Raw genomic sequence first — 21,902 nt, 5'->3', positions numbered from 1 at the left:
TGTGATAGAGTCTACCCGTAATATATCCAAGTGAGTATATCTTACATTTCCTTATGTTTTATGATTACAAAATAGAACATCAAATAAAATAATTTAATTTACATCTCTTAATATAAAATGCTTAAATTATCAGGGTTACTTCATTATCCTGTCATTGGTAGGAATAAGCAATATTAAAACTAAAACAAAAACATTAGGCTAATATTTCCTAATCATGTTCTTCAACTGTCCATATAAATTAAGAAACTTCATGAAAATGAAGCAGACACTAGATAAAAAGTAGAAATAGACTCTGCATTCCACTTATCTGTATCATGAAATACATTTAATAATTCACACAGGAAGCTAGTTTTTGTTACCGATCAAACTCTGATGATTTTATTAATGTATAAGCATGGATTTAGAAATACGTGCTCAAATATTTTTAAGTGAGAAAAGGGTTCTTTTAAAAATTGAAATGTATTTTTCCGTAAATAGTCACTTAGTATCACTGGTGTTTCTCTTCTTTTATATAACCAATAAGAATAAAAAATGTCATGAGAGAAAATGCAAAATGATGCACTTTCTAGAAAATCACGAAAAAGGGCTTAATAAAATGACCAGTTTTTAGCACACTCACGTGTCATTTTAAAATAACCTAATTTTAGGCTATCTTACATATTTTGAGAAACTATTCATAATTCTACAATAACATAACAACATTAAACCCTTGTCCAGTTGCTTCCAACTCTAATGAGATGGATACATATATTACAAGGGTATAAAATTCTATATTATCTTTTTTCTTATATTCAAAATAAATATTTCCCATCCTTACCTATCATGTGTGATGGCTATAGTATTATGTGAAATTATGTATTAAAATATACTTAATGGTGCCTTGTTTTGAACATTTACATTACTTCAGGGTTGTATTTTATTTTAGAAATCACCATAAAGTATACCTTCTTGCCTTTTATCTTCTATGGAGTTTTCAAAAATCAAAGATTTTAGAGCCAAGAGGGTAACTTAGCATGAAGCTGCTGATTTATTAATAAGAAAGCTGAGAAATTAAGAGACTTACCTAAGTTTGAGTTATTTATTAGCTATGTTACTACTAGAAGCTAAATCTTCTGACATATTTTGCTCTCTGCTGTCCCATTTCAGTCTGTGGATGCATCTGAAAGGACTTACCTATGTGTCATGCTAGAAGATGTTTAAATTTGAAACTTTGATAATTTTAAGTTAGCTGTCTATTCTTTATATTTTCACATTAGATTACTACATTTAAAATATTTAATGAAGAAAAATGCCAGAAATATTAAATATCTCCAAATTCATTAAAAGGTATGAAAAAGTAGCTTACTACTTCTTAGATTTTTAATGTTGGGGTAAGCAATTTTGTGTGAAATGTCAGGATATGAAGACATCTTTTGCATAGGGAATGATGGGAACCATATGGCTTATTCACAATCGATTGAATTACAAACCATGGCAGTTCCTACACTTTCAAGAGATGCTTATATGGTCCTTCCATTAAAATTCCACTAATGTGACATTTGTGAAAAGGTTTATGTTTGGACATACTTTCCTCACCATATGTGAAGTTGCAGAGCAAAAAGCATCCATTTAAAGTGTTTATATATAAATTGACAGCTATCAGTTCTAAAATATTTCTCATTTCATGTGTCAGAATCCTTTTGGCCTTTTAGGGTATTCTTCTGTGTGTGTTTCCATGTTTACAAGACCCTGGCTGTTAATATTGTTAAATTTACTCATCAGACAGGAAGAAGGATCTTACAAATCATTGTTAGGCAGCGAAACATTAAGAAAGTTTGAAAAAAAAAACTTTCCACATTTAATCTGTTAAACAATGGCAAATTTCTTATGAATCAGTGATACTGTAATTGAACTGGAGACATTTTTAGAGCAAGCTTGCTTTGGCTTTTTCACCCTCCGATTTGGAATCTGCTCACAGTACTGCCAGCTTAACCAAAAAGGATTAACTCTCATATCCAACTGAGAACACAGATAATTCTCAGTAATTGGTAAAAAATGAAGATGAATGGGGCTGAGAGATAAGGAGCAATTAGCTCATCAGCAGTTACAGCTGTGCACTCAATCCGGATCTATCTCTTGAGCCTCGGCCCCTTTTAAAGAACCTAAGCAGAATCAGCCTAGGACACCCCTCCCCAAAAAATTGCTGTACCTGCCCATCATTTCTCTAGTCTTCCATTTTATTTCCTGACTATACAAAGACACCTGTCATAGCATGCTATGTAAATTACTACCTCTCTCAGGACCTATGTCTAAAGCCAATCTTCTTTTTAAACTTTTTTTTTTATAACAGAAACCAAATGACTACTGTAGACACTCTTAAATTCCCTGTCAATCGTTTCATTATAGCAGCATCATCTGTTTGAAAATATAAGCAATTCCCTCATCTAATTATAGGAAGGATTTGAGGTTCATTAACATTGCCAAGGCAGAGGATCCAATGTGCAACTGCACGGCTCTGCTTGGTGGCCTGTGTTCTCAGTTTCCTTTTATTTGCTTTCTCAAGGTCTCCAAGACTTTTTCCTGAGATCATAAAATTAATTTTTCCTTCCAAACACACACGTGAGTTGGAAGAAAGGAAATGACTACAGTATAAACTATTCTACTTCTGCAGGAATGGTTTAAAAAAAAAAAAAAGAGGATGGTCAGCTGGATAAGATAATTTTATCTCCTATCTCCCTCCCTGGCTTTTCTTTCCCTCATTTGTTGTTGTTGTTGTTGTTATTGCTGTTGGTTGATGGACAGAAATAAGGAGTAAGGAATATTATGGAAGAATACAGCTGTTCGTCCCAAACTCAAGTTCTTGTGTTAACTCGAAATTCCTCCATCCCTGTTAACCATTGCAAGCTTAGGCAAATGAAAACGAGTCATACAATTCAGGCACATGGGGTGTGCACAGTTTGTGGGTCACTGCATCAGTGTACTGTTGCTTGTGTTCCACAATGTTCAGAAAGAGACATTCTGAAGTCTTAAGATCACTTCCTTAAAGAAATAACAGCAGTTAGGGGGTTCTGACTATAGTTTAAACAATGAGATTTTCTTGGGACATCTGTTTTGAGATCACATTTTGAATAGATATGAACTCATTTCCTACTAAGCAAGCAATCTACTATTGTTGATAGCTGTTTACCAGTTCTATGAGTCAGATATTAGCTAGTGGCAAAGGTCCCTCTTAAATCCTCCGAGTATTCTTTAAACTGTGTACATAGTGTTTTCCTTAAATAAAATGTTAAGAGAAGGTAAAAATGCAGTCTTTTCCTGCCTCCTGGTAAATTATAGTGCACAAAGTCTTGCACTTGGGAATAATATTTAATGTATTTATCTTTAAAGAGTCATTTCCTTTGTTATCATTAGTTAAGGGAATAAGATATTAGGTTTAGCAAGTATTTAAAAAACATAGAAACTACTGAGATGCTCATTATGTCAATATTTATATAGCATTTAAAAACCAGAAGTAAAAATAAGTTTCCTTTATTTAGATTAAATCGACTGTGATTAATTTAGTATCCTCAAAAATGTGCATGATGCCCCCCCAAAAAAGATAAGCAGATAAAAACACAGCTATAGATACTATGGGACTGACCTTGGGTTCACCGGTTTTAAATTCTGCCTTTCCAATATCCCAGTCCCAATTTCCAAGCAGCATTTTTTTAAGCTGGTTATGTAGATCAGTCCTTAAAGCAAAATAATAGCAATTTATCTGGCCTGTATGTTGTGGATAGTGTTGCCACTAAAAAGAATCCAGGACATTTTTCCTTCTTATCTGCAATGTAGCTCATATCAGCCAACCTGTCACAAGATAGTACTTGATATAAACAAGAGATTGCAAAGACATCTCAGTAATCAATATCAGGATGGCTACAGTATGGAAACCCCAAGCAGTGCATATCATTTGTCTCAGCATCTATTTCTATGGCCAAATGAAGCATTAATTCAAATCATAAATCTATGGTGATTTAAATCTGGGAATGAGCACCTGCCTGCTTTAATGATTTATTTTGTACATTTCAGTAAGCAGGAGATTTGTCCATATGAACTGACAGGTCACCTTCAGATGCCAGGAGCAGACTGTTTATCACCATGCAGACTAGCATCTCATCTTAGCAAGTAAATATTAAACTAAAAGAATCCAATTGATTGTGGATGAGGGAGAATGGAGACACGGCCATATATTTTACTCAGCGTGCTGATGCCTCACTCGGATCTATCCCGAAGTCCTCACTTCTTCCTAAAATGATCATTCTGTTGGAAAGATGTGAGCTCAAGGTTACCATGTAAAATTGGGATATAAAATAATTATCTGTCACTGTCATAGATTGCTCCAAACACTTTTTTTTTTTTGGCTAATTTTGACAATTCATATTAAGAACTAGAAGGAGTCATATGTAAGAAGAAGATCTCTTCACCTCACTAAGCCAAATCAAACCAAACCAAACACACACAAAATCTGCTTTCCGAGGCAGTGAGGATTTACTTACAACTGGAGGTTGCAGGGGGGTGGGGTCGGGTAATGTTCCTACACAGGAGAACCTAAAATGTTTAACAGAACATGTGAGCCAGATGAGTACAAGAGAAAAAGGAAACCTGAATTGATTTCAAAAATGTCACTGCATTTGGGCAGGGCTGAGCAGTAATACATCACATAAGAAGCACCTCTCTGAGGGGTTTCACTCCTTCAAAGAGACAATTGATAGATTCATGGGAGTAGTAAGTCCGTATTCTGAAATATAGGCCTTTGAGATTCTTGGGATTCCTCCTGGAATTCATATGCTTCAATACCACTTTCTAAGCCCCTCATGTTAGCTGATGCTCCCGGACCTAGCACATCCTGTTTTGACTGCCTGCTTACGTAGCCACCCCTCCCATAGACTGTATGCCCCCTGAGTGTTGGGGCTGGATTATAATTATTTTGTGTTGCTAGAATGAGCTAAAATCAAATGCACAACAAAATCCAAATGACACAATAGCTCCCCCCAGATCTACTCACAGGCCTGCAGCTTAACAAATACCTAATAGAGAACAGGAAAACAGAGAAGGAAATAGTTAATGGTTGTAAAAAGAGGAAGAAGGTAATTTTCAGGAGGGCAAATTGGAACAAAAATAATAGCAAAAGCAGTACCAATATGATAACCTTACTGGTGACCAAACAATGGGATAAACAGATGTGGTAATAAATAAACACTTGACAAATAGGATCTTGTTTAATTCTCGTGATGTAGATATTATTAAGCCATTTCCCAGATATGCAATATTAGGCTCAGAAAGCTCACGTAACTTCCCAAAGTCATAGAGCAGGTAATTGCTGAACACTTACCAAGAGGCAGGCACTGTTGTCAGAACCAGAGAAGATGGGGAGGCCATATAAAGCAACTGCCCAGTTCAGCAACTACTTTGATCTATGCAAGCTCCACTCCAACACCCACCAGTCCCCTGCACCTTCCTTCCTCAACCCCTCCACCAAACCTTCTTTCCTCGATCTATAGAAAAGGAAGGGGGGTTGTGCTCTGGAAGGATAATCAATCATAAATTCTTAGATGACAGCGACATGTGAGACTAGAATAAAAATGACAACGATAACATATCCCCCCAAAATCAGCTACATATATCTAACAGAAATGATCTACCTGCCTTAAGGACTAGCAATGACACCAATATTAACACACTCTAAAAATATTAAGACTCTGTAGGAAATTCAAATATGTTTCTGCTCCTGATTCAAATTGGCGTTGGACGGTGGGGGTCAAAACTAAAAGGCAATATAAACTGCCAACTAAATACCTTGATGGAAGAAAAGCTATTTCTGCCAACTAGAACACAAAAGAAAAATCAAACTCCTTCTTTTTTAAGTCATTATGGTAGCTTATATACCAAAATCATTAAGGTAAACCACAATTTGGTCAGTAGGCAAATGTTATTCTATAATAGCAAATATTAAATGTATGTCAATGCCTAATTATGAGCCATGTTCTCCTTATCTTATGCCTATTGGATTTTCCAAAGTCAACTTCTGCTCTGCTGCTCAGGAAATTCAAACAGAGATATCATGTTTTAATATCTTTTGTTTTCAATGTTATTAAATTGCCTAATTTAAATATTCCTCCTCCCAACACCAACTATTAAGAACAGTCTGCGTTAAACACTTACTCTTCTAAAATTTTGAAAACAATCCAGATTGTTTTGCAATGGTGACTAAAATTTATAGTGGCCAATTACTTGTTTTTAGAAGTGTCTAATTTTGTTCTACTTTATAGGCCAAAGAAAGAGCCTGCTTATTTAAAAAAAAAATTACTTAATAGTTCCAAAAAGAGAATTATAATTCATTCATTTTTTTCAAAACTGTTTTTAATTTTCAAAAGTCTGAATTTATGTGTGTGAACCACGACCTTAACAACCCGCAGCCCTCCATCCTCTCCCTAGGAGTCCCACAAATGCACGCAGTCATGTTTTCCTTCATCCCTTCCAGCTGTAGAGCCATAGCTTTGGCTTTCTTCCACATCTTTTCATCCTTCTAAGAATTGCCACCGCCTTCTCTATAACCTACTCTCAAATCAAACCTATTATTCTACTTCTCTTGTGTAGTACTATGCGGAAAAGTCTATTTATCCCTTTTCTACATTAGAAGCTACCCTTTGGCATCACTGAAGCAATGGTATTTTCTGTATTGTGCATATATTTGCAAATGACTTCCGACTCTGACATTCACATCTAGTGTATGCTCCCATGGAACTGTTGAAAGAATGATTATTACTACAATCCATAGTATTCCTTCATATACCCTTAACTATATGACATTGGACTAGAGAGCTGCTGATTATATACAGAAATAATCTATTAAAACACTGCATGGAGAAGAAAATTTAATAGAACTGCCATGAATTACTGTGTGCTTCGTGGACATATGTTGGATAGAGTACCTTACACATACCTTGTAGTAGCCAAATTTCTCTTGCTAAATTATATTTTGAGCATTATATCTATATTTGAAAGAGAAACAATACAGTGCAGTAGCAGAATACAATGTTTTATCTCACCAACACAGAGATGAGAAAGATATCATCAATTAAAAAAGTTAACTTACATGTGAAATTGTGTTTGAAAAAATGAACTACCCAAATGAATTCTGCAAAGGCTGTTGGTTTTGGTTTAAACAATGACTATTAACTTTTCCTCTCTCTCTCCACATCTCAAGAAAGGAAAAAAAAAACCCAAGAGAAATTAAAGTTGTATATTTACAATGAGAGAAATTGGTAATGGTTATATATATATAGAATCAACTCTCAGCATAATTATTATTCTTGGCAGCACATGAAAGAATTAAGTTTATATGTTCCGATGCTGATACAAACTCATTTGATAACAAATCCATTAGGAATTAAAAAGATAAAGCATGGGTTTATCTGTAAATATTCTGGTCACCTTACCTATAGTCAGTATTTTAAATTTCTGATTATTGGGGCACCTGGGTGGCTCAGTCTGTTAAATGTCTGACTCTTGACTTCAGCTCAGATCATGATCTCAGGGTCTTGAGATAGAGCCCGCATGGGGCTCCACACTGGGTGTGGAGCCTGCTTAAGATTCTCTCTCTCCCTCTGCCCTTCCCCACCCATTCATGCACGCTCACTATGAAAACTAAACTAACCTAAAATAAAGTAAAATAAAATTCTGATTATTAAAACTTAATTGTATTACAAAAGATTTTAACTGAATGCTGTTAGAAGTTGCCTACATAAAGTTGATCCTGTATTTAAAAATTATGTTGCTAATTATTTATTCAGAGTACATGCTGTTAGAGGGGCAAAGAGCATCTCCAAAATACACAGTTTTCTAAGCTGAAAGTACCAACTTCTTGAATGGGCACCTCATAGTTTTGTTCTGGAAAAGAAAGTAATCTGGTAGCCACATGATCACAAAAGTTTCTGTGAACATACAACTTACCGACACTTGAATTCATGTCCCCATTTTCAGAATCTGCTCCATGTTGGTTATTACTGGCGTGATAGTTGCTCATGGCTTCCAATTTGATTTTTTTCACCTTCATTGCTTCGGCAATGGCTGCATTGGTAGCGGCGGCAGCTGCTGCGGCTGCTGCTGTCAGACCTTAAAAGAATAAATTAAAAACAAGGTAATTCAAATTCTGATCTTTCATGTAATAGTCCATGTACTTTATAGAACACACATACCAACATATTAGAGTATCTGATTCCTCTATGCACCATTCTGATAACCTATGTTCATTCCCAACTAGCCAACGAAAAAACATTGATATGATGGGGAGAATGCACTCAAAACTCCCAAATTAAATATTAGCAGAAACATAATTCATACATAGAAGGATATCGGTAGGAATGCATCCAGAATTCTCTCTCAAACAAACCAGTTTGAATATGTTACTCACTGCTTAAAATCTTCTGCAGCTGCTAGAGGGATGGTGGGCGATGGGGGTGGGGAAGGGAGGATGTCCGAAGTGCTTAGCTTAATTCACAAAACCTTTCACTAGAAAGTGTAAACCTACCTAATCACTCCATTTTCCTCATCCTCAGGCCACCCTCCAGCCTGAACATGCCACCAACGCATACGTGCCCTGCCTCTCCGAGCCTGTGCCTTCACACATGCCTTTCCCTTTGTCTGGAACAGCCTTGCCCCCACAGCTCACTTCCCTGACCTCTCAGCTCCCAGCCTTCTAGCCCCCGAAGGAACACTTTTAACCACTGTGCCATGTTGGTCTGGAAGAGTTCACTTCTGCTCATCCGAAGAACAGGAGGTAGGGGAGGACCTGAGATTAGAAATAGAATTTGAGGCCAGATTACGGAAGAACAGAAAGCAAGGCCGTGCCTTATGGACAGGCCACAGGTAGCCAGCAGAGGCTTTGGAGCAGGGGAGTGGTTTGTTTTTCATAAAGGTGTGAACTTTTTTTACCAGGTCAGTTCATCCCTCACCCACAAAATGAGAGACACTGCAACATCTGGATAATCTCCCCTAATTCTAAAACTTTCACAGTCGGGGAGAGGATATATATATCATCGCTCCCCATCCTCTTTTTGCTATGGCTGCTTCAGAGTTTCTAACTACAGTGCTTCAACTTGGTTTGAATTTATCTGTGTGATTTATTTCCACTCCCAGCTGGTGGATTAGAAACTGAACACCTCTCTCCTCTTTTCCTCCCCACTAATCATCACTTCTAGTTACTACAGCAAATAAGTTACAGCCTCAGAAACTCTAAGAAAGTCTTTTTTTTTCCCCTAGAAATCTCTGCTATTTTTTTAGAGGTTAGAAGAACTCACCTTTCCTTCAGATCAGACCAAAGAGGCCTTGACAACTTTCACCCCAACACAACAAGACCTTCAGAATAGATCTTTGAGTGAAAAACTGATAACTACCCTCTAAAAAGGCACTGATGTAAACTCAAAGAATTCATCTGGGTCTAGACTGTACATTCGTTGCCTTTTAAGTCCCAACTTGAACTGATTCTCTCATCTTCCTATGATTGAATTTACTCCCCAGTTACTCATTTCCTTCAAAGGTGTTTCAGAACATTTTCTTTCCTGTTAAAATTCTCTCGTGTTTCCCAGCAACTCTCTCTTCCTCGATTTTGCCTTGTCACAAATGTGACCATCCTACGTGCCCCTTCCTGTCATTGCCTGGTGTTGCTCCATCTCTAACTGATGACACTTCCAGGGTCTTAATCTTTGCTTTTATGCAGCAGGTAAATCTTGGTAATAGTATTCAAATAAGGAAGATCAAACTACAACTTGAGATATGATTTGTTATTATTACACGGATCTGAGTTAAATTCAGTAGCATGAGATACAACTATGCATGTTGTAGCCTTAGACAGCCCATAAAGTCTTTTCAAGTACGGTTTCTTCATCTGTAAGTTCATGCTAGTCACAAAGGGATAATATGAGGATTAAATGAGATAACTATGTGAAAAAGGCCGTATCATGTTTCGTTTTGTTTTGTTTTGTTTTTGAGAAAGAGAGAGCATGGGTGTAGGGATAGGGGTAGAGGGAGAGGGAGAGAGAGAGAATCTTAAGCAGGCTCCATGCTCAGCCAGAGCCTGACGTGGGGCTCAATCCCATGACCCTGAGATCATGACCTGAACTGAAATCAAGAGTCGGATACTCAACTGACCAAACCACCCAGGGGCCCCCAGCCATATCATGTTATTAAACACTAGGCATACCCTGCATTCTAGTCCCTCAAAAAGTCCAGCCCTAGCTATGATTCTTGCAGGATATGGTGGACTGGCCACAGCCCCTCAGCTAGAAGAATCTTACTTCTCCTTAGCTGATGACACTAACCCTTGACATTTAAAAATAATTTTTATAATTTTATGTATCTGATCTTATTTATGGTACTCTTCTATTTGTCCACTTGACAGTCTACCCCACAGCTTTACATTTCTAATATAAATTTCAAAAGATATACAGTGGTTCCCCCTTATCCATGGGAGATATGTTCCAAGACCCCCATTGGACGCCTGAAATCAGAGATAGGGCTGAACTTTATATATACTACGTTTTTTTCTATACATACATACCTATGACAAAGTTTAATTTTAAATTAGGAAACTAGAGATTAAAAACAATAAAATAGAACAGTATACCATATAACAGTATACCCTAATAAAAGTTATGTGAATGTGGACTCTCTCCCTCAAAATATCTCATCATACTGCACTCACCCTTCTTGTGATGATGTGAGATGATAAAATACCTATGTGATGAGATGAAGCGAGGGGAACGCCGCAGGCGCCGTGACATAGTGTTTGGCTACTATTGACCTTCTGATGATTTGTCAGAAGGAGGATCATCTGCTTCCAGACCGCGGTTGGCCAAACTGGGGAAAGGAAACCGCAGACAAGGGGGACTACTGGATGCACATGACCCATACATGCTAGCACTGAACTATTTAATACTTATAAGTATTGACTTTTTAGTCTAATTTAATGAAGTCAGGAAAAAAGCAACGACATTTTCAGCAGTTGCTGATTTTAGTCCCACTAACTCACCTGGCTCACAATTCTAATTCTTTTATAGCTTTCAAATTCAAGCAATTTTCTCCATTTCCCTGGCTCCCTCTAGTGCCAGCTGCCACCCTTTCTTCAGCGGAGTTCTGCAGTCATCTTTCAACAGCTTCCACTGTCCCCACTTCCAATCTCTTACTCTTCATACAGCAGTCACCATAATCTTGTAGAAAGGAAAATCCAATCACGACATTCAATGCCTGCTCTTAGGAGCAGGTGGGGTGCTTCACATGGCTGTCAGGGCCCTTCATGCTCAGTCCCTTGCCTATCTGTGTATCATCATCCGTTCCACCAGGTCCCACTTGCTTTCTGTGCTCTAGACACGTCGGCCTTCTCCCATTTCCTCTAATGGACTCCACATTCCTTCTTTCAAGCCAGACTTTGCACATGTTCCCATTTCTAGAAAAACTTTCCCATCCCTGCCCCAGACCAGCCATGTGTCCATGATCTGATGGCTTAAATATTAGGCTCTAGGAGTAGCAGGCTCAGCTTCCTGACTCTTAAATCTCCCTGGGAAACAGCAATCAACATTTCAAGAATCAGCTCAAAACTCACTTATGAAGAGCTGACCCTCCTTACTCCTCAAGAGGAGAGCCAGCCATCCTCTCGTTTGTGTTCTCGACCTGCTCTGTGTGAGTTTGCCATCCTTTGTGCATCAGAAGCACCCAAGGAGCTTTTAAGCCATGCAAACGGCTGAGTCCTACCAGAGGACATTCTGGCTGGAACTCCCGCAACTGTATATTTTGGAATGGATTTCACTGTTCCTCAAGTCATTTTGATGTGCAATCTGAGAGGAGAAACTCAGTCTCTTGAATTCTTTAATGCTCTTTTTTTGGGTGAGGGGGGAGGTACCAAGGTGGAAGACAGGATTAAGGCTAGCTCCTCTAACTAGGTTTTAACACCAAAAGCACAGATATATGTCCCTAATGTATGTATCCTAAACATCTACCACAATGCCTGCCACAAATTGTCACTGAATGAAAAAGCACTTCTGAAACTAGATTACTTGTCCAGCTACAGGAGAAATATGGTCACTACTTTAACAATATGTATTATTAAAGCATTATGTTGATGTTACAATCAATGTGAACATACTAGGAGTAGAAAATTTCATGAATTGAATACAAAGCATGATTCTCCCAAGTTACACCTGCCTAGGGCTGGAGAGGATCACAAAAAAGGCTCACCCGCCCTCCGTGTTTATTGTACTTCCTGTTGGCCTTGCAATGGCCCTTTCAAATCTCTGATGTAATTCTCAAATCTCCCTCCAACTTGCTCTTAGAAAGAGCTCCCATTGTATATTTTGTTCCAAAATGAAGTTGTCTTTGAAAAAATTATAATAAATTCACAAAATAACTTTTGGTCTATATAGAGAATTCAAACTGTGAAAACATTTACATGTCATCAAGAATTGTCTACTAGAGTAAATACTGGCAATCCATGACATTATCAGGCACCTTTAACTCCCTGCCTCACCCTTTTCTCAGAGTATTTTTTCCTCTTGCCTCAGATTCACAGGATTTTTGTTATGTCCTCCTTCAGTATCCTACTCTCAAGTACATTATATTGCAAATTTACCACTGCTTTAACTCTTCCCAATCAAGACAAACCATTTTTATCTCAGAACCAGGTAATTCAATGTTTCTCAAAGTGATAGTCAACATCAAATCCAGCTGTCATGCACGGTAAAGTTAGAGATGATCTTCCCCAGGGTCACATTCACAGCTATGTCTGGGATGGACTGAGGAATCTATGTTTTTACCTTTCAGCAAACAGGTTGATTCTTATGCTCACTCCCTTTAGATTATTTGCTGACAGTCATTTACACTAAAGTGTGTCTGCATCTTACAATAAAAGTTTACTAACCAAGCAGATCATCATTACACTTGTTTTCAAAAGTGAGTATGCTTAAGAATCAACAAGGGAACTTTTTAAAATATTAAATCAGGTTCAACCAAGGAACTGGAGTTTGAGACATACTGCTCTAGTGGGATGTAGACTTTGTAAAAATAAGTCTTCTTGTGCCCTGAGCCTACTACAGCAGAAGCAAAAAGCCAGCCAGGTAATGCAGCACTTGTCTGTGTTACTGATGCAGCGACCTGCACATTATTAGCTCCAGCAACCACTTACACGTATGAATCTGTTCAGCATGTCTAGCAACTGTACTGAAATGGCTTGGGCAGTCACTCCTGATCCTTTCATTGGTGAGGTTTTCGCCAGATTTCCCTCTCTCATTGGGAGAAAAATTACAAATGTGTGTGTATGTGTGTGTGTGAGAGAGAGAGATAGAGAGAGAGAAAGAGAGAGTCAGAGAGACAAAGAGACAGAGAGACAGAGAGACAGAGATCATATGATGAAGGAACAAATAAATAATTCCTTATACTACCAAATGATTAACCCACCTATTTTACCTCACCAAACTTACTTTTTTACACTCTCAAAGAACATTTAAGTATCTCATACACCAAAACACAACATGTACTAAACGAAGAAGTCAGATACGGTATAATTTCATTTTATTTTACAAGAACCTAAATCCAATGCAATCAACAAGGGAGAAACTTAAATGTATACTTAGCACTCATTTCACACTAATAAGATGATAGATTGAGAAATATTTTGTTTAAAAAAGACATTTTCCTTCAGAGGAAGGATGGTAAGTCAGTCTGTACACTCCTAGACCTCCAATTGGCCTTCAGGAAAGGGATCGTACATCAAAATTGGTTAAAGACCATAAACCTTAAATCATGCAAAACTATTTAGGTTTTTTTTTCCCTTTCCTATTAAATGTCTACAAGCTTTACATTTATAATATAAAAGAATAAGTAGATTTTTAGAATGAATTTTAAAACACAGCCTTTCATATTATTGTCCGAATTATGATATAAACACATTACTGTGGGCTTCATTCCACTCTGCTCCTTCAGAGAAAATTCTGTATCATTTTTTAACTGCATATTGTTAGAAGTTTTTTTTTCTTATCCTGGCTTATAGATTTCTTTTACTTTCATTTTTTGATGCTCTCTAAAATCCTTAAAGTTCTACTTGAATAAGTGACTGCCATGGAAATTACTAGTTATCTAAACTCGCTGTCATATAAGGAGTAAACACACGATGGTTAAAAAAAAATTGACTCCAAAAAGCCACACAAACTTTGGACAACATGCATCAAATTTATCTGGAATACCGTTGCAAGTTGTATAATTCCTAAGGCTTCAAAATTCTCATCTCTAAAACAGATATCAGTTCTGACTTGGTAGGGATGTTGTGGAGAATAAAGACAAAATAACATATGCAACAGCATGGGCAGACACTAAGCCCTCCACAAATGGTAGTAAATATTATCAAGTAACCAGAATATCCATCATGCCCTCATGTTTAGTTTTAGCTAGGTTCAGTTACTCATAAAAAGACAACTATGACAAAAGCTACCTAACAGTGTAGAGTGAGAATTTAGCCATTTGACAAACGGAAATCTAAAATCCATGCTTCTACCTAAACATTTCATTTAGTAGTCTACATTGATCATATTTATCTTAAAATCACTAAATCTCCACTCTGTGCTGTATTGATACAAAACCTTCACTACTTCAAATTCAATATCCTAAAACCAATCCAAGCGTTTATCATTTGGAAGAGAAGCAGGCATTGTCACCACTTACGAGTCTTATTTTACCTTGCAAAGATAGCATTTTTCTTCTGCTTTCGACTTCTATCAACACAGACTTTAAATCTTTCAAATGCCATGTACAATCCGGATGACTCTTTCTAAAAAAGGGAAAAGTATCCCCATTCTATTTAATTCCAATAAGTTAGTACCCCTTGTGATAAAGAGTAGATTACAACTATAGATTATAAATATCAATAAAAGAGACATATTGCTGTCAAATTCTTTCTCTGATCTGTTTGTTTGCTCATTAACTTGAAAGGTCCAATCTTTGATCTTTGGTTTCAAAGACATCAGGATGACTTCCAAATGTTTGATATGTTGTCTACTTTTATATCACATTCCATATAAAATGTATTTCCCAAAATGTAATGGTTAAATAAAATGAGTTATATACAAGAGATAGTAAGCAGTCAAAGCTTCCACATGATAGACTTTTTTATGAGTCTATGTCACTTTATCCAAATTTAGAAGAAACCATTTTAAAGATGTAGTAGATTATAGCCAATGGTAGTTATTATTAATATTCTGGAATTGATAAGTTATTTATGTCTGGCATTCTTCCTACTGATTATTCACGGAGACAGGCGGCTTATAAATATCTCATCACTCCACCATCACAGAAATTTCATCGACAGTGCTCATGCACAGCTATTAGCAATATGAATCTAACCATTACAAGAAGGAGGAAAATCGAACATGTGGCATTAATACGCAGTCCTGGTTCCTAACCATCTGATAGGCAGATGGTGTGAAGCGGATTCTCCAGCTGAAATGAAGGGGCACATCATTTAAAACCTTGTTTGCATTCTAACTGTTATCAGTGCCATATTGATATACATGATACATCATGGCAGTATTTGAACAATCTAGTTTGTTTCAATCATAAATGTTTACTGCCTTGTTTTTTTTAATCTTATAAGCATGTTCAGAAGAGTGTATTTTTAATTTATGAAACCTATTGTTTACTTCTGTTGAACTAGAAGATTAGTGGAAAGCAGGAATATTAAATTACTTCAACCACAGCAATATAACCAAGACAGATGAATAAAGTGGGTTTCTATTTTCAATAAAGGATGTTAGTAAAGGAGTTTTAAAATTAGCCCAGGCATTTTGTGCATTAAATGCATTTATTCATTTAAACCTTCTGGCTTTTTTTCCCCCAAGTGGCATACAGAGAAACTTAATGCTTTACATCGCCATTCATTTAAAACTCTCACTGTGTGCAATTAATCTTGTCCAACAATTCAATTCAGAAAGTAAAACATCAAAAAGCATAGTTCAATTCAACAGTCATTACTGTGAAGTAATCTTTCTGCTCCTGACAGTTCCTATAGACTCTTTGCAAAACTCTGTTGAAGGTGCATTTTAAGCTCCATATAAGTTTGAATTACAACTCAATTGAAATCACTCCAAGTCTTAGAAGAACTTTTGGCTCAACATAACAACTTGAAAATACCAGTACCTTCCCCCCCTCCCCATTTTCTTCCTACCCTTATTTAAATACCAGCTGTCTAAAACACTGACACTAATTTTCAGTTATTTTTTCAATACTTTCTAAATAAAGGAAGATTGTGATTGAAATATACCTGTCCTCACCCTTGAATGATTAAATAACAGAAATGATAAGCAACTAGATAAGCAACTTAATTGTGAATCAGAGTAGACTGAAGATTTTGAAAGTGAATTTGTCTCCTAATGTCCATTAGACTGACTTTTCTTGCCCTTTAAAACACATTTATATTCTGCAGAGAAAAGGAAAATTGATCTTTGAGGCCATTAATGGAAACACTCCCTATACCAGTTTTCAGCTTTTCAATTGATTTAATTAGATTTTAAAAATGTTTGGATTAACAAAAACACCCACTAATTTGGAGAAATATATGGAAAGAGTTTATTGTAATACTGATAATGCTAATCAATCAAATAGACATCAAATTTAGCCTTCTTATTCTGAGCAGCTTAAAATCACAGTCTCTCAGAGTAAAGAAAGTAACAGCAGTAGTGAAGTCGTTGGAGGGAACACCATGGGGGTGTCATTTGGCCATGTGTTAAATCACTGAGGAATTTCCATGGAAGTTTTGAAGCACTCAACTTCTGACCACTAACTCACAGAAACAGGCTATGAGTTAAAATTAATTAAAATTTTTAAATTACTATGGTTTAAAATAAGAAAATAGGTAATTTATGAAAAGTTGAATTCGGCACAAAAAAGGTCTTGAATATTTAACTCTCACTTTTACTCCATCTGTTAACATTACCACCTGTAGAAAAATAGTTAACAGCCACTTGGGGTCTAGACGTCTAAAGCATGGAGACGAGAAAAACTATCTAATGCGACCCTTTTATTTTACTGATGATGAAACTTAGGGGCAGTGAGGTTAATCATTTCTATAAAGTCACACCATTAAATAATGATAGAGTAATCCCAATTCCCTTAACTCCAGTTCAGCACTGACCACACTGACTCTGTCAATAAATGTAAAAGGAAAAGTACAGAATATAGTAAACTACGGAATCGTTGAAAGAAAATGAATCCCCTTTCCTCAAGTAGCTTATAGATTGTATAGGCAGGCAAGGTTATAGACCCTCAGATGATGTCACAAGCATAAGCTGACTTCATGGAGAAACCGGACCTAAACGTTCATTTGTAATTCAGTTTCATAGAATTTAGAATATATCTGCCACTGAAACAATGGTCTTTGAACTTTAATTGTGCACAAAACTTTTAACCTGGACTATGGGTGAAATATAGTATTTATATTATCTTGAGTCCTATATTTTAAATACAGTACAACAAGAAAAAAGGAGAAGAGAATTATTTTCCCTCTATATCTTGAATATAGAACAAATTTTAAATAGAAACAAATTGAAATAAGTAAACTTTGACTCTAATTTTCTTTAAAGCACCCTTCTTCCTATTATTATTCCATCTCCAATAAACTGCTCATTAGATGTCCTCATGTTTAACTAAGGCTCAATTCTTTTTACTACTCACATGACTCATCAGCCCAAATTACTCAGTGCATTGACTCTAGGCAGGTGCCTCTTACTAGCCTGAGAATAACAGTGTGTGACATTCTGAAAGGTTGTTTTTTAAAGAGGCTACTTGTCAATATATTGGTGACAGTTCAGGCAGTATAATAAGTGAAAAGAGGAAATGGTGTCATAAATTTAATTTCCTGCAAAGGAGTCACCTCATTGGCATTTTAGCCTAAGAATAATCTCCCCAAATGTTCACCTACGTTTCTCAACACCATGTAAACCCTCTCCTAAATCCTTTGATACTTCAATAAGACTCTCTCTTTTTTCCTTTTTCCAGAATTCAGGTAGCATGTGGTTGTTGGTGAGAAGGGGAGAGGAAATAAGAAAAAAGTGTCACAAAGGTGGCCATTTTTTACATGAAGTTTCGCATGGGGGAAGGGGGGGTTTACCCAGTAGGACAAAAGTAACTGAAAAAGATGTGGCCACAACCTTTTTCTGATATAGGAGTATAAGCTTTTTTGAAGGAAAAGACTCAAGGAAGAAATGTAATTATAACACACACACACACACACTTTGTGAACAGTGGTCAGGCTCTGGGTTTGGAACAACAGACAGCCATATTCACTGAATAACAACAGGAACAGGGGGACTAATTGAGGCAATATATTCTTCACCCCTTTGTCATTAGGTTCTAACATTCATATCAACATCTCATTGAATCACCATAGGCAGCCTAAAAGGTGCATATTTTCCTCATTTGGTTATAAGGAAAATGTGAACAGTGATAGGCCAATTATAGTACTCGGAAAAAGAGGTTTTGGGTTGAAGTTTTAAAGCTGGATTCTAGAAAAGAACAATCCTATGTAGAAGCATATATACTACCATGTGATAGGGAAGATGCAAAAGAAATAGAGGTTATAGTTCATGGTCACAAGTGGTTGTCATCCCCTAGACGGTGGCATGTTAAACAGGTGAAGCCCTTACCTTAGCACATCTTTGTAATCATAGTCAAGTTACTTATTTTTGGTTTTTTAGTGTAACAAACAAATTACTTAAAATGTCTGATTTTGAGGTGACCTTGGACAACTTTGTCACTCAAGAAATAAATGCTATCTATGTTTAAAACTCTTCGCCCTTCGAAGTTTCATTAGTATATTCAACTCAGCTCACCTAGGAACAGAGCAGGTGAATATCAAGGAATAGCTACCAATGGTTGTTACCACTCACTTCTCCCTTTTTGCTGTGAAAATTCAGCATAACAGAAAGAGCCATGTAATTCCTAACATGACAAGAAATGTGAGTCTTTTGTTTATTTCAAAACAATAGTAAATCATAGCCCATCTTCAATTTTCCTTATATCCCTTCTTTTTAGGAGTAAAGTCTGCCGTTCTACTGATCCAGTGGCTTCTCTTGACCTAATTTATGTTGTACCATGAGATTCTATTAAAAGAAACTAAATCACTGCAGTAGATTTATTCACCTTAAATAATTTAAGCTAATTGAAAAAGAACCAAACTAAAACTAAAACACTTCTCTCAAGCATTCAACTCCTGCATGTCAATTAGTAATTTAAACAACCAGCTAATCACAACAGCCCTATGAGAAACACGGACCCGTGCTACGTACACATTTCTCTACCTTTGCTGAGCTGAAGGCGAAACAAATATCAATTCTGAGTCTGAAAGTATGTGTATCTATTCTGTAGTAATTAGGCAAGTCCAATGAAATATTTTCACAGATGGAACTAAGATTTTTCTCCATTTTCCCAAACAATTTTGAAAAGAACACATAGAAAAATGAGAGAAATACCTGGAAAAGCATATCCAATCACTCTTTTGGCAATGAGTTATGGCATTCCAAATTTATAACATGACTTAAGTGAAACAAAATTAAAAACATTATTGTTATTCACAAAGGTTACCACATCATAATAACCAGAAACTGAATTCCTAATGGATTGATTTCAAAATTAACAACCCGGCCTAATATAACTATTATTATAGTTTATCATTGTTATATTGTTTCTTGTTGTGAAAAGTTATTAAATATCATTTTGATTTAAGATCTGTTAATAGTGTCTCATAATGTAATCACAACTTATAACATTCAGATCGTCCCAACATTATAGAACTCCATTTGTAAAATCAGTGGTCATTTTTCTCACGTAATTATTTAATTTTATAATTGGACCTTTGTAATACCTGCAATGTGTGGCATAATCACTCGTATGACAGTCCTACAGAGTCCTACAAAGCTTTTTGCAGCATTTTTGCCATACATCTTTCTTAAGAGAATTAGAAAATTCAAACATAACTTCGTCTTGGAAGTAAAGCCTTTTGAAATATGGCTGAAGTGCACACTGCATAAAGACAACACGCTTAAGCAGACTTTTCCCCCTTTAAACAGCATTCAAATTTTCAAAAGCAATAGATTCTCAGTCCACACGGAGTCTATTGCATTATTCATTTCATGTGCAACCTCATGCTGGACCATAAATTGTTACTTTATCTAATCAAAGGAGACTTAACTCTACAGAAGGTCAAAGGTTTAATTTTGTGAAGTATTATCTTACGCTATGAGTTTAACCGAAAAATAGAAGAAGAAAAACAGCCAAGAAACTGGTAATAAATGAACCTTTATTGCCTCAGGCATTGGCCTAGTTAATAAACTTTCATTGAAGGTTTCTTTCAACTGTTACGGACAATGAGAGGAAAAAAATCTTAAATTACAGCCATGTGTGACTTTTAAAGCAGTCATTCTTTTTTATCTCAACCTCCCTAGCTCAGGGAGAAAAAAAAAAAAAAGACAAAGAGAGATTGTCTTCGATCTTTTAACCAAAAATGTATGTTTCTAAACAGATGAAAAAGTGCAGATAAACTTTTCTAAAAGCAGAGGTCAGCTTTGAACAATATAAAAAAATGCATTCTTTAGGTGTTGAATCTTAGAGAACAATCTCTCTAGCTAAATGTAAAACTACAAAAGGGAGGAGGAAGACATGTTGTATTCTCCACAAATCTAACTCTTAAATTATAGCCTCTTGTTTAGCAAAACGTGATGCCTTATAATCTCCCCATTACCACTCTAAATCCATTGTAGTTTTAATATCCATTAAATGCATTGTAAATAAGTACATTATTTATGTACTATTTGCCCCATTTTAGGCAAAAAAAAAAAATCCTTTTATTTTCAAAAACAAACACTAGTAGCAAAATAATTCCTTTTATTGTCATGCAATTAAAATCTTCAGGAGAAACAATTCTTTTTAGCTGATACAACCAAAAATTGCCTGTGGGTAGTACCTTCCCTACCAATATTTTCCAGGAAAGAAAATAAACTGAGTTGTTCTGAACGCATATGCTATTTTTTGTTTTCAGGAAGCACTGTGTTAAGTACAAAAGTTACATGGCCTCAATGACAACATCTTTATCTCCACACCACAGCATAAATAAGGTAGATCCTTGCACCACCAACAGAGTTCTCATCAGCTGTGAGAAAAGAAAGAAGCCATGTTCTGCATCTTCCTTCAGATATTCTCAAACAGAAAAGGAAAAGAGGGCTGGTTCTGTGCTCCTAACTGGATGCCTACCCCCCCCCCCCGCCTCTGTCGGATTCCCCCCACAAATCACAATGCTCTCAGCAGGGCACGGAACCCTTTTCCCACCTGGCAGCATTTGGACAGAAGTGGGCTCTACTTCATCCCAGGGACATGTCCTCGGGATGCCATCTTGGCCACCTTTGAATCTGAACATGATAGCTGCTTATACCAGCAGCACCAGGTGAAAGCAAGACCAGGCTCCCTACTAAGAAATACACTCCTCACAGCTGGGAAGCAATGAGTTCTCCTGGGGTCAAGGATGAAGCACGTTTATATGAGTAGCTCTGCTTCTTTTCTATATTTGCCAAGAGTAGTAAGAGAGATTTAGGAGAAAGTAGAAAAATACAGAGATTAGAGCAATTTAATGTGAATTCTGAGCGGGAGAAAAAAAAGTCAAGTTCTATGCATTGAATATTGAGGATAAAAACACAAATCGTTGCCAAAAGCTTAATTGAGAAAGATGATTTTTCCCCCACTTTATTGTGTGTAATATATATATATATATATATATATATATATATATATATATATATATATATATATATATATATATTTAACGCCAGGGAGCAGAAGAATGAAAAGGGGAGAAAAAA

The 21,902-nt window shown here is 36.3% G+C and overlaps 1 protein-coding gene across 2 annotated transcripts in view; it reads right to left on the bottom strand.

The window, feature by feature from the left end:
* DACH1 (dachshund family transcription factor 1) overlaps nt 1-21,902 on the bottom strand; it is a 412,079-nt gene that overhangs the window by 178,508 nt on the left and 211,669 nt on the right. For both annotated transcript variants that reach the window (XM_045811060.2, XM_045811061.2), the window contains exon 3: nt 7,972-8,133. In XM_045811060.2, the coding sequence (XP_045667016.2) occupies nt 7,972-8,133 (162 nt within the window). The remainder of the gene's footprint in view (nt 1-7,971; nt 8,134-21,902) is intronic.

Source organism: Ursus americanus, chromosome 10 (assembly GCF_024610735.1).
Source record: "Ursus americanus isolate L20-20 chromosome 10, mUrsAme1.1.p, whole genome shotgun sequence".
NCBI lineage: Eukaryota > Metazoa > Chordata > Mammalia > Carnivora > Ursidae > Ursus > Ursus americanus.
Note: the sequence above shows the minus strand (reverse complement) of the source record. Positions and strands in the feature narration are given on the sequence as shown.